Raw genomic sequence first — 13,012 nt, forward strand, 5'->3', positions numbered from 1 at the left:
CAAAGTTATTTATGCATGTTGATCTTTGATTCATCAAAAACATTTCCAACAAGGTTTTCCAGTTGAAAAAGATTTAAGGACACTCTGTAAAAACGGACATGGGTGATGGCAAACAATGAGCGCTAGAAATAGCATGTAGGAATGGCATCAAACCCAACATTAAAACGTCATAAATTTTAGTTTGAAAACAAGTAGGGTTACCTTATGTTAAGTGGCATTAGGACAAGATAACAACTATGTATTTCTCAAAATTATATATATTATATATATATATATATATATATATATATATATATATATATATATATATATATATATATATATATATATATATATATATATATATATATATATATATATATCTTAAACATTAAGTGTCTATCTGCTATTGGCTCCATACTACTACTTTTATTGAGACCAGTGGGGGAGGCTCTTTCTGGGCCAGGACAGACAGGGGTGGGAAGGATGGAGCAGCTGAAGGACGCCAGAGTAGTGGAGCTTAAGAGAGGAACCGGATGGAGGAGTGTGTGATGAAATCAGACGTGAAGTGTTCCCCCTGGTCAGGCCTCAAAAAACTAAAACATTTATGAGGCTTGTACGGGAAAAAAGTGGGAGCCACCCCTCTGCAAGTAGGATGATGTTAGCAGGAAAGGAAGCTTTGGCTTAAATACATATTTATTTATGACATTCAGTGGCTTGAATGTGAAACAACTACTTTTAATAGAGTGACATCTAATGGGGAAAAGTTGAAACTTTGAAATACCTATAGGGAAAAATTTGTTTCAGGCATAGCTAACTGGAGGTATTATGAGGTCAAGAATACTTCTTCGGGGGACCCAGTTACCTTTTTTTTTTTTTTTTTTTTACAATTTCTGTAGTTATTTCTGTAGTTAATCAGCTTTGAATAACACATTAAACCATCGTGTTTTGTAGTTTAGAACTGTGAATTTAAACATGGGCTGAATAACTAATTTTAAATTTAATTCAATTCAGTTTATTTATAAAATGCCAATTCACAACACATGTCATCTCAAGGCACTTTACAGTTCACCAGATCAAACAATCAAATTGATTCTATGTTTTCTGTCTAAGGAAAACAAGTTGATTGCATCGACTCATTGATTCGAATGGAATCCCTCACACTAAGCATGCTTGTAGCGACAGTGGAGAGTAAAAACTCCCTTTTAAAAGGAAGGAACCTCCAGCAGAACCAGGCTCAGTGTGAGTTAAAGGAGAAAGAAGCAGAAATACAAAAAGCAGCTGTAAAAGGTGTCCCCGTCCAGGAAACACACAGCCTGACAGACAAGCTCTGAGCCAGCTCCCATGTCAGAGGATGAAGAGAGCGCATCCAGTCAATCACATTCAGAGAAACAGGATTACACTGAAAAACAGGCCGATCTTCAACATCTATAAACAAAGGTTTTGATGGCAGCAGCACAGCTGATGTTTCTCTCCAGGATGGTGTCACAGCCAAATATTCACTGCATATGTCTATTTTGGAGAGAGAGCGCAATTTGCATTACCGTGCTGTTTTGTAAAAAAAACAGTTTTTTTTTGTTTTGTTTTTTTAACCGATACATACAAAGGAAAGAGTCATAGGTTTGGAAAGTAAAGGTCAGGGTTTAATGTCATTTTCACATGCAGCCATGGGAAAGGGGCTGTCATTTGCAGATTTATTGATTTATTATGTTCACTGAAACGAAATGTTTCCCTCCCCAGAAACTAACCACTCACAAATTTAAAAATCTTGAAATTATTGATTTTTAAATATCCTATTTAAAACTCTACCTACACAGCTCTTCCTTTGGGACCCCAAAGTCAGCAGGAGCCTAAGAGCTGGGACCCTAAATCTCCCTCAGTCCCCAGCAGATGGCGCCATTTCTTCATGATTGTTATAAGGGATTAGGTCCTGTCTTTTCTCACGCGATGATCAAAAGTCACAATTGAATAGCTTTTATAGGAATACAAATGTTAAACCTCAGCATAAATAAACTGCAGTTTTAATCACCGCTTTTATTGTGTTTGTTTCATAAAGAAGGGATATGATAATCACAATGTTACAAAACTGTATAAGTTGTAGTAGGAGTATTATTATATAATTTAACTATTATGCTTACTAATACTGAGGCTAATTATTATCATAATTAATTACTTGGATTATTTCTTGATAATCGTTGCCCAATGACTCCATCATCAGGCTCAGCAGCTTTTAGGTTGTCTGTCCCACTAACCCTCCTGAGACCACCCCCCTCTCTCCTCCCTGCCCCTCCTCCTCTTTACGCACACCGGCTCGCTCCCACCCAGCCTCCCAGCCACTCACCTCCAGTGCGACCGGGTCTGCCAGAGCGGAGGTAAACACACGCGTCCCAGGCCGGGTGTAACCGGTCGCTTTTTCCCAGGGATCATTTATAAGGACGCAGGAGGAGGATGGGAAGAAGCTGGTGTTTGGATCAAGCCTGATTCCAACAGCTCCATTCCAAGTCCTTCATAGAGTCACCGCGTTTCCCCCCGCTGACACAATGGGCTGCTGCAGCGGACGATGCACTCTCATTTTCATTTGCACCCTACAGCTGGTGAGTTTTTGCCTTGTTTATTACTTTTTAAATAATATAATAGGGTGATTTATTGAATGTGAGCGCAGAATGTGAAATTCTGGATTTTTTTTTATTTTAGAGGGGGAAAAAAAGTGAAATTGTTGTTAAAAGTTTCTTCCAAATGAAAAGAAAACATGCTGCTATGAAGAAGTGAACTGTTCCCGGTCATTAACTCCCATCTGACTAATGTGATTAGGATCCCACACTTTGTTCAGATGGAGAGCACCACAGGAGCCCATCACCACACACATTCAAGTTTCACTACTGTGCACCTCACCCATCCCATATTGCTGCTGTCCTTCTTTGTAAATAAGTTAAGATTTATTGTGTGAACTTAGAGATTTGATGTTTTGTTAACCAGGAACCGTCGCATACTGGAGCACGTGAGAAGTAAGTAAGTCCAGGAAACCACTGAAAGTGATATTTAAAGGATTGCAACAGTGCAGCCTCAAATGGTGCTCCTGAGGCTTGCCTTTTCCTCCATCCCTGGGTAGAGTTTACTTGACAGAGCGTGACAATGTAATTTATGATGGTATTAAATTTGAGCTTGCTCACATGATCAAGTAAGATGCACTATCAAAAAAATAAAAGATGAGGATGTTCCTGTTGTTGCTGTCAGGGACATAAAGGAAAGTTTGATGTATTGTGTCATGCATTAAATAGATCAGACACAAACTACATGATAAGGAAGAGCAATGCCACAAGGAAGTACTTCTAGATGTTTTGCCATCAAATGAGGTTTCTGGATAATGTATTGCCTCCCGATGCATATTATGCACTAGAAGCAAATATATATTATGCACTAGAAGCAAATATATATATATATATATATATATATATATATATATATATATATATATATATATATATATATATATATATATATATATATATATATATATATATATTCTGAAATCATGGAGGAGTCTGAAATTGAAAACAGTGCATGTCCACTGTGAGAGACATAATTAAAATAAAGAATCCAGAAATCACAAGATGTGATTTTTAAACAATTTATTACTTGCTAAATCTGTGCTGATATCGATATCCCCTATTGTTTTTGCCTTTATGGCTGAAAGCCGATATTTGCTGATATCATACTTTTTCCAACCCTTTGGAATCTCCTGTCTCATTCTGGAAAAAAAAAACCCCAGCAACTTCACTGAAATAAATGTTGTTTTTTATAGATTCAGTATTGATTCAGTACCTTTAATTATATACTTAAAAAAGACCAATAAGTAAGCAGAAATTAATGAAGATCTGTCCGGCATTGCTAATAACAAATGCTTATCATCCACTATAACCTTAAAATAAACTAAACCCTGCTCTAAAGTAATCAAAGCCATTAGAAAATGTTGAATCTGTCAAAAAAATGTAATCTTATACTGGGACTGGGTAAGTTATTGTAAAATGAAGCTAACTTTTAATTATCTAGAATATTTTGATGGGTTAATATCAAAGACACAGATATGCACTGGTTTAATATAAACCCTTCTTTCTTTGCAGTGAATATAAGATCATAGGCCACATTTCTCTCATGACCTCAAAGGGGTCCAATACAACAGCTCTACTATGCAGTCTATTTGTTTTTTCAATCTAGGTTTTGCAAATATTGCCCTAAGCATAATCTTTATAGAAAACTTCAAAATTCTAAACTACATTTTAAATAACCACATTACAAAGACATTGCAAATTAACCCCAGCATGTTAGAGAATATTTTAATTAGCAAACAATTAAATAAATAAGACAAAATTGATCAAAAAACAATCATAACAGCATAACTGAGTTTATATCACCATATTTTCATTTATGAAATAAATCAAATAAACACAGTGCCTAGAGATGGAAGACTGGTATGAATTTAGTTTCCTCTCAGATTCTCTGCAAATGTATAGTGACAAATATCAGAATTAAACAAAAGAGAGATTGTGTTAAAATTGTGTCTTTGTCTCTTGTAAATGTGCACGTATACCTGGTATTATTTCTTTCTGTATCAGATAATTTTGCCTTGTCAATCAGAACCTTGGCGAGTTTTAACACGATTTATAAAGATGTCAGCTGGTTCCTTAAAAAGCCCCCGAAGACTTCTGAGGGCAGTCTCATTTCCCTCTCACCACTGATTCTTGATGACCTCCCATTTCCTGTCCTGGTGCAACGCAGGCTAACAAACACACTCACACCTCCATGCTGACGAGTGCAATCTGTGAAGGGGAGTCATATTAAACCCCTTTGTGTATGTGTTTGGTCTGCATGAATCTATGTATTGGCATGTATGTCGAGTGGCACCAGGGACCCCCGCTCTCTTCTGGCATATAGCTATGAATCTGCAATGAGCCAGGTTATTCCCTGTGCACTTCACAGTAAAAAAAAGTCCCATTAACAAACAGCACAGTTTTTTTACTCAGATGTAAAAATAGCCCTCATAAACCACAGCGTGAGCTAATTAGCTCAACAGAGTGCTTTGATCAAACCTCTTTTTGGCATCTCGGCCGTACCCTAATTGAATTGTGGTGCGCTCTGCTCATCAACAGGCCGGCCAAGCTCTGGGACTCATCTCTCTGGGACAGAAGGCAGCAGATAATGAGCCTATATTGATCGAAATGCCTCAGTTCCTTTCTCCTTTTGCTGCCTAACTGTTGCAGACAGCAGCGCTGGATAGTTGTCAGGATCCTGATCAGCCCTGGAGAGTCACAAGTCCTGGCTGGAATCCCTGTCTCTGTAATGATTTGTTTGTACTGAGAGACACAAATAAGCCCAATTTTTCATATATTTTATTGGTCTCAATGGATTGGTGGCTTGGGGTGTTGCCCTGAAGCTGACCCAGAGTGGACGGGATTCAATTGGCAAAAAAACCAGGAGTATTGTAAATGTCAGCAACTGGCCATGATGAGGATGTAGTTCTTAATGAAGCTGATTCTTTTGGTGGCTGCTTAAATAGAAGCTTAGAACCAGCATAGGCCTCAGTTTTACTCAGGTCTAATAGTAGGACCTTTTTTACAGGATACAAATGTTTTAAAAGGTTATAACTTTGTACCTCTGGATGTTGAGCATAGAGTATTAACGCAGTACTCTGACCACACCTGTTGCTAAACGCTGCCTGTAAGACAGCTTACTGAAGCCTTCTGCAATCCAAATGAGCTTACATGAAAGACAAAATCCATCCATCCATTTTCTTCCACTTTATCTGGGACCGGGTCTCAGAGGCAGCAGTCTAAGCAGAGATGCCCAGACTTCCCGATCCACACACACTTCCTCCAGCTGCTCTGGGGGGACCCAGAGGTGACACCAGGCCAGCTCAGAGACATAGTCCCTCCAGTGTGTCCTGGGCCTTCCATGAGGCCTCCTCCCAATGGGACATATCTGGAACACCTCCTGAGAGAGGCGACCTGGAGGCATCCGAAACAGATGCCCGAGCCACCTCAGCTGGCTTCTTTCGATGTGGAGGAGCAACAACTCTACTCCAAGCTCCTCCCAGGTAACTGAGCTCCTCACCCGATCTCAGAGGGTGTGCCCAGCCACCCTGCAAAGGAAACTCATTTCGGCCACTTGCGATCTTGTCCTTTTGGTCATTACCCAGATCTCTTGACCATGGGTGAGGGTGGGAACATAGATCGATCGGTAAATCGAGAGCTTTGCCCCCCGACTCAGCTCCCTGTTCACCATGACAGTCCGATACAGACACCGCATCACTGCCCACGCTGCACCGATCAGTCTATCGATCTCACGCTCCATCTATCCCTCACTTGTAAACAAGACTCCAAGATACTTGAACTCCTCTCCGTGAGAGAAGCACTATCCACCACTGAAGAAGGGAATTTGAAGAAAGGAGTCCACCTTTGTCCGGGGGAGAGAGCGGACAGCCCTTAACAGAGGACCCGGGCCCCATATCCCCGGAGTACCCATTCATGGCACTACGAGGGACATGGTCGAAAGCCTTCTCCAATTCCACAAAACACATATTCATGGTTGGACGAACTCCCACGAACCCTCGAGCACCCAATGAAGGGTATAGAGCTGGTCCAGTGTGCCGCGACCGGGACAAAAACTGCATTGTTCCTCCTGGATCGGCCGGATGCTCCTCTCCAGCACCCTGGAGAAGACCTTACCGGTGAGGCTGAGGAGTGTGATCCCTCTGTAATTGGAGTACACCCCCCGGTCCCCTTTTTTAAAGAGAGAAAGTCCCTAGCCTCTACCTCATCCTCGGAAGGCGTGACAATGGGAAATAAACTGTTTGAGATATTTGTGCTGTGTAAACATTTGTTAAGCTGAAGAAGCACCACTTGAAACTCTCTGGTCTGTTTGATAATGAAATACTGAATGTTTTGTTCTGCCCTGAGCTCATTTGCACAGTCACTCTAAATTGTACAGTTCAAATTCTGTTGAGCTCAGAGGAACCTCTGTAATTACAGCTCAGAGAAGGAAACATAGCCTGATTGAACTAGAAATTTGTTGTAATTTCACTGCATTTATTCTTTAAAACTACCAAAATATGTTGATGATCCAAATAGTGTTTTTATTTTGACCTTCAAAGCTACATATTTTAAAACATAGAATACCACCTTAAATAAAGGATTCAATCCTTTTTGCCACATCTGGCTGTATTATGCCACTTCAAAGTACTTCTTAATGTGTTTTCTTTTTTATGTTTTCAGTACTGTATGTAAAGCTCATGGAATGTTTTTATTATATGAGGTGGATTTGTATATGATATACAAATGATATACAAAGTCCTGGCCTGCCTTAAAATATGTTAATGATTTTAAAACAATAACCCTTACATTAAACATACAATATGGGATTTGTAATATCTTTTTTTATCAAACATTTTTGAGAATACTCTGGTTCTTTGAAAAGGTTCCTCAGTGCCAAATCAAATGAATGTTCTTGTAGAAGTCTTTGACCGCATTTTGTAATTTGATATTCAATTAAAAGGAGTAATTACTAACATTAATGTTAAAGTTTAAAATAAAAAGTTGTTTTTTCTTTTAAGAACATTCATGCGAATTTTAAAATATTTAAAATCTTTGTAAGAGTTGCAATTGATTTTACTTTAGGTTCAAAGAGTGTCCACTGTAAAATAATAAGGTTGTGCCTTTAAACAGGATTTTGATTCTGAAGAAAGCACTTCATTCTTTTTATCTTGGCCCAAAGGCAAGATAAAAAGAGTGAAGAGTGCACCAGTCTGTTGTTGTTCAATTCAATTCAGTTTATTAATATAGTTCTTATTCACAAAAATTTTCCTCTCAAAGCAGATTACGGAGACAACTCAATCAGATCATACAGTCAGATTGGGTAAAGGTTTTATCTAAGGAAAAGCAGCTGAATGCATCCAGTCATTAACTTTGCTGGATTTTCTCCTCCTGGATGATCATGGGGTGACAGTGGATATTAGCTTTCATTTTGTCGCTGACCCAAGAGTAATTCCTCTCGGAGCATTTAGAGTTGAGCCCATAGCTTTGTCTAGGAGAGAATTGGGACCAAGTACGGAAAAACAGGTTCAACTCTTTCATCTGTAATTGAAGTTGTTGATGGTAACAGTCCAGCTTTTTTTTTTTCCCTTCAGGATTTTTTCACAGCCAAACAGGACCAGAACAGATAAAGCTAATATAACCAGAAAAAAGCAGAGTGAACATAATGTTAGGGTTTGAACTAAAAATACTTTGGGATTGGAGAATAGAGACAAAATGTTGCAGAAAGATGAAAAGTTGTCCCTATGTCCTCCAGCAGCCTGAGGCCATAGCAGCATAACTTAAGAGATAGCTAAGAATAACCTGAGCCACTATAACTGCAAGCTTTATCAAAGAGGAGCATTTTAAGCCTAGCCTTAAAAGTATACAGGCGTCTGCCTCACGGACTAAAACTAGTAGTTGGTTCCATAGGAGAGGAGCCTGATAACCAAATCATCTGCCTTCCACTCAATTTTTAAGTTTCAAGGAACCGCTAGTACATCTTTAGAATGAGAACGAGGTCTTGTGTAAGGAACATACGGTACAATCAGTTGTCTGATATAAGATAGAGCTTTGTTATTTTACATTTAAGAAGAAGGGACTTTAAATTGTACATTTTGGTAAAGAGAGAGTTGAGCCAAAAGGCAAAGTTCACAATCTACATCCCTACCATTCCTTTTGGTCATAAAACCTTGATCATGTCCATAAGATCGAGGATACAAGCAGCTTAACTTCTGTCAGCTGGCAGTCCCTTACAGCTTCGACAGGAGTCTGTGGTCAGATTTTTAATGCCCTTTTGACAGTCCCCTTGGGAGGGGTTGCAGGTAGATCCCACTGGGAGGAGGCCCAGTGGATGGTGTAGGACACATTGGAGGGACTAAAGGGCGGATTATAATTCTGCAACCGCAAACATCAAATGTTGCTTGCGTCTGGTCGCAAACCAGTTTTGCTGTTATTCTTTTGCAACGTTGGTCTGGAATTTCTAGGGACACACAGCAGTTTCCAGAACCTCTTTGGCGGCGCCAGCTGGAGTGTTTATTTTCCAAAACATCTCTGGGGCATCATACAAGTGGTTGTACTTCTGAACCTCCTTGATCAACCTTTCGTCGTGGTTATCCATTGTTGTTATTACTCATCAGGTTTTAAAAAGGCGCACCCCGGCACGGAATCGAGAAGGACGACCACACAGACAGCCGGAAAGGCATACCAAGAACCAATCACAGCTGCTTTTTGTCAGCGCACTTCCGCATGAGGTCTGTGCGGGTTTGCAACCATCCAACATGTAGTCAGGATTTTTTTTAGGTGCGCAACAATGGTAGCAGACCCTCTGCGCTGGGAGCATGGTCGTGCACAGAGACAGATTTGACGGTTGCAGAGGCAATGCGTCAGAAGTTTAAATTGGCCTTATGTCTCTCGGATGGTCTGAGAATGCCTTGCCTATCTGATGAAGAGAAATACGGCAGTCTCTACTGATATTGCTGCCCCAACGACTCAGTCCTGGATAAATTGACAACGATGAAGATGACAATCTTTTTGTTACTTCTTTAAATATGTGATATTTTTAGTCAAGGTTATCATATGGTTAAAATATCATGCAGGTAAATGCCTAAGGCTGGCTACAAACTAATATACATATGCACCAACTAAGAGGAACAAGCTCAAAAGTGAACAATTACCCATTGGTTACATACTTAGGTATTCAGTGATCCCCATTAAAGAGCTGTAAGAATAGTGCTGGCAGTAAGGAAGAAGCTTAGAAGAGGAAGTAGGGTGCTTCCTAATGATCCTATCTGCTTTTAGGAGCAATGGTTAACCAAAATGCTTTTTCTGACAGGACGCATTGACAATGCCCACCTTTAAGAGTTTTCCCTGTAACACATCCAAATGTATGTTTCCTTATATGCTCTGGGTTTTATTCATGGGGAACTTCATCCGTACACTACATTTATGTATTCTTTGTTTTTTTTTGTTGAATCATCCATGTGTGTCACTGTAATATAATGACGTCTATGAGGGTGAAGGCTGTCTTGATGCAACACAGCAGTCTGAAGCTCCTCTTCTACCCTTTTCCCATCTTACGGTTGACAGTGGGAAAAGTTGAGATATGAACAGAGGGCAGGGGCTATAATTTAATGTATTCAGAAGAGCTGGTGCTTTTATTGAGCTAATTGCACTGATAATGATAACCTGGCACTGAAATAGTAGTTCACAAACCCTTCCTCAGTCTTAGACACAGCCAAGGTTAGTAGGACTGATGTTAGGTAAATACTATGACTTTGTGTAGCAAGCAGTATTTGGGACATTTTGTAAAGACAAGAGAGATAAGAGTTGCAAGGAGTTTTATTTGATCTCCTCAAAGAAAAACAGATCGAATTAGGGTAGGTGCTACAGAGAGGTAACAATTTGGAAAAGGTTGATAGAAAATCATATACAAAGTTCCTCACAAAAATAATTCTGTGTCCTTGCTTAAGGTGTTTTTTTTTTTATTATTCATGAAGCAGATGGGAATGTTTTGTGCTAACAAGCTTCTTTTTGGGAGATTGTGATCAGCTGAAAGAACTTCTGTTGCGCTTTCTTGCTTTACAGATACTGAACGTTAATCACAACACATTTCTAGGAACCTGAATAGTAATTCTCAAAGGTTCTTCAAAGATTTGAATCCAGAATTGGACCCAACTGAAAGTCAATTAAGATGCGGTCCACAGCTTCCTTTTGGCACCCTAATGCAACCACCAGCCATGTTAAGAGATACCTGAACATATCGGACTTTGCTACTTCAATGCTGGTCATTGATGGAAAGTGCTTAGTTTATCAAACAAGCCCCAACTCCTTCTGTAATCTCTGGCCACCTAAAATGAATTCAAACTGCAAGAAAAATAAAAGGTACACAAGGAATTATTAATTTGCTTTATTAGATTCGTAATGCACAATTTACCTGCTGCATGAATCCTGATAATGTGTATTAATTCAAATTGTTTTAAGTTTATTTGAATTTAAGTTTGCAAACATAGAAACTTACACCTTCATTTCTCACATATTAGTTTGTCACCCTGCTGTAATTAAGGATTATTACTGCAGCTGAAACAAAATTGCACCACAGTAAAATACCATCTGCTGTCAGGCCTGCGGAGCAGGGAGTTATGGTTAGTGCCGTTGGATAATCCTGTCGTTACTCACCACTTCCCAGCTGAGGTGATAGATCACAACACGGAGAGATGAGAAATGTGAAAGATGCTGCTGGCAATGGCAGTAGTATTTCAGTTCCAGTGGTTACAGATGCAGCAGAAATCAGGATAGCCTTCTCGTTGTGTGTTCTGCTGAGAGTTGGTTTAACTTCTTTAGGATGTCTGTGTGAACCTGGGGTGTAGTGTGATCAATGATAATGAACTGATTTCCTTAGCACTCCCAGGTTGACAAAAGAGATGAGGACAGTAAATGCTTATCTCTCCTTTCTCTTTGTCTTCCCCTATCTGGTCTCTCTATTGCGGTTTTGTAAACTTTTTTCAGTGTGTTTTATCAACTTCGGCCAAGAACCTATTTGTTTGCTGTTTGCTTTAGTTTGCACTGATAGTGGGAAACAAAGAAAGTATATCTGTATGATTTATTCTTGCAGCAATAAATTCTGTGTTGGGTAGACTGAATTGGTTTTATTGAGATATTCATCAGAAATCCAATATTTTCTTGCTCTCTATTTGTATGAGAAAATCTCATCTAGCTTTAGCAGCATGGGATTTCTAAAAGAGAGTTAATTTGCCGTCATTGATTACAATATTAGCTAAATGTAAAAACGAGTAGTATTCTAATCTAACATTAACCGTCTTTCTAGTGAACATTTATCTAACATGACTGAACAGTTATTTGAATTGCCATTGTTCACACAGGCAGCTCATTTCCTCCCAAGTTGGGATACAAACCCAGGCTTTCTGTTTGCAGGACGGGTGACTTACTGTCTGATTTCACATGTCAGGCCTACAGCCTGACATGTGAAATCAGGCCTACAGCTTGCCTGATTGCATTACATTCATTAAAACCTTCCATTACTGATCTGTGTTCCGTATTAGTTTTCCACCTCTACATCCTGTTCATTATTGTCAAGCATATAATAAATGACAACATTACGCTTTGCATTGCCTGGTTAATTTGCTCCACTTGATAAAAATATGTCCATAGTACCATTTTGCATATTCTTTATTTTGACATTTTATAGATTTGCCCAAATTTTGCATGAGCATTGGATGCAAACAAGATTATTACCTATTGATGTCAAAATAAACAATATGCAAAATTATATTCTGTATTTTTACATTTTAAAGATTTGCTCAAATTTTGCATTAGTATTGGATGCAAACACAATTATTACCTATTGATGTGTTGAATTTTGTCATAAAGTTTCAAAGTGTAGCTTGGATCTGTATTCCCTAACCACTAGTCATTACTTTGACAGAGGCAACTTTTGCTGAAGCTGCGAGTTTTCTACATCAAAAGACTGAAAATATTCTCCAAAAAACTTCCTAACAAAATAGATGAAGCTTTGTCAGAACCAGAGTGGTTGTAAAAAGCACATTTCAAGTCTTACAACTGAACTGTATTTTCACGAGGTCTTAACTTTAACTGGCTTGTTCTGTGGCAGATCTTGTCCTTTACATTTAAAATTTTAGAGCCAATTTGTCTAACTAAACTACCTATGAGTGAATAGTCCAGTTAAACTTTCCCCAGAAATGCCTAGTTTTAGATTACATTGGTTAGGATTTGTTAAGTGAAAGAAAGGAAGCATCATTCTTGTACTAATCCTAACAAAAATGTTCACTGTTCGTGGAATACAAAATGTGGAATAGGACTTGGGTGTTAATGGTGTAAACTGGAGATTTTTTATTGAGCGTTGACCAGAGAAACTGCACTGATGTGTAAAGTGCATGTCCAAACCTTGTCTTACACTGTTTCCGGGTATTTATTATTTTCTTTTTGAAGGT

At 38.9% G+C, this 13,012-nt stretch overlaps 1 protein-coding gene across 2 annotated transcripts in view; it reads left to right on the forward strand.

Annotated features, from left to right (window-relative positions):
* Nucleotides 1–2,462: 2,462 nt before the first annotated feature.
* The window catches only part of nkain4 (sodium/potassium transporting ATPase interacting 4), a 76,525-nt gene continuing 65,975 nt past the window's right edge, over nucleotides 2,463–13,012 (forward strand). For both annotated transcript variants that reach the window (XM_038271427.1, XM_038271428.1), the window contains exon 1: nucleotides 2,463–2,573. In XM_038271427.1, coding sequence (XP_038127355.1) covers nucleotides 2,520–2,573 — 54 coding nt within the window. In that variant the 5' untranslated portion in view covers nucleotides 2,463–2,519. The remainder of the gene's footprint in view (nucleotides 2,574–13,012) is intronic.

This window comes from Cyprinodon tularosa, unplaced genomic scaffold (assembly GCF_016077235.1).
Source record: "Cyprinodon tularosa strain WSP-4 unplaced genomic scaffold, ASM1607723v1 ctg8, whole genome shotgun sequence".
NCBI classification, from domain to species: domain Eukaryota; kingdom Metazoa; phylum Chordata; class Actinopteri; order Cyprinodontiformes; family Cyprinodontidae; genus Cyprinodon; species Cyprinodon tularosa.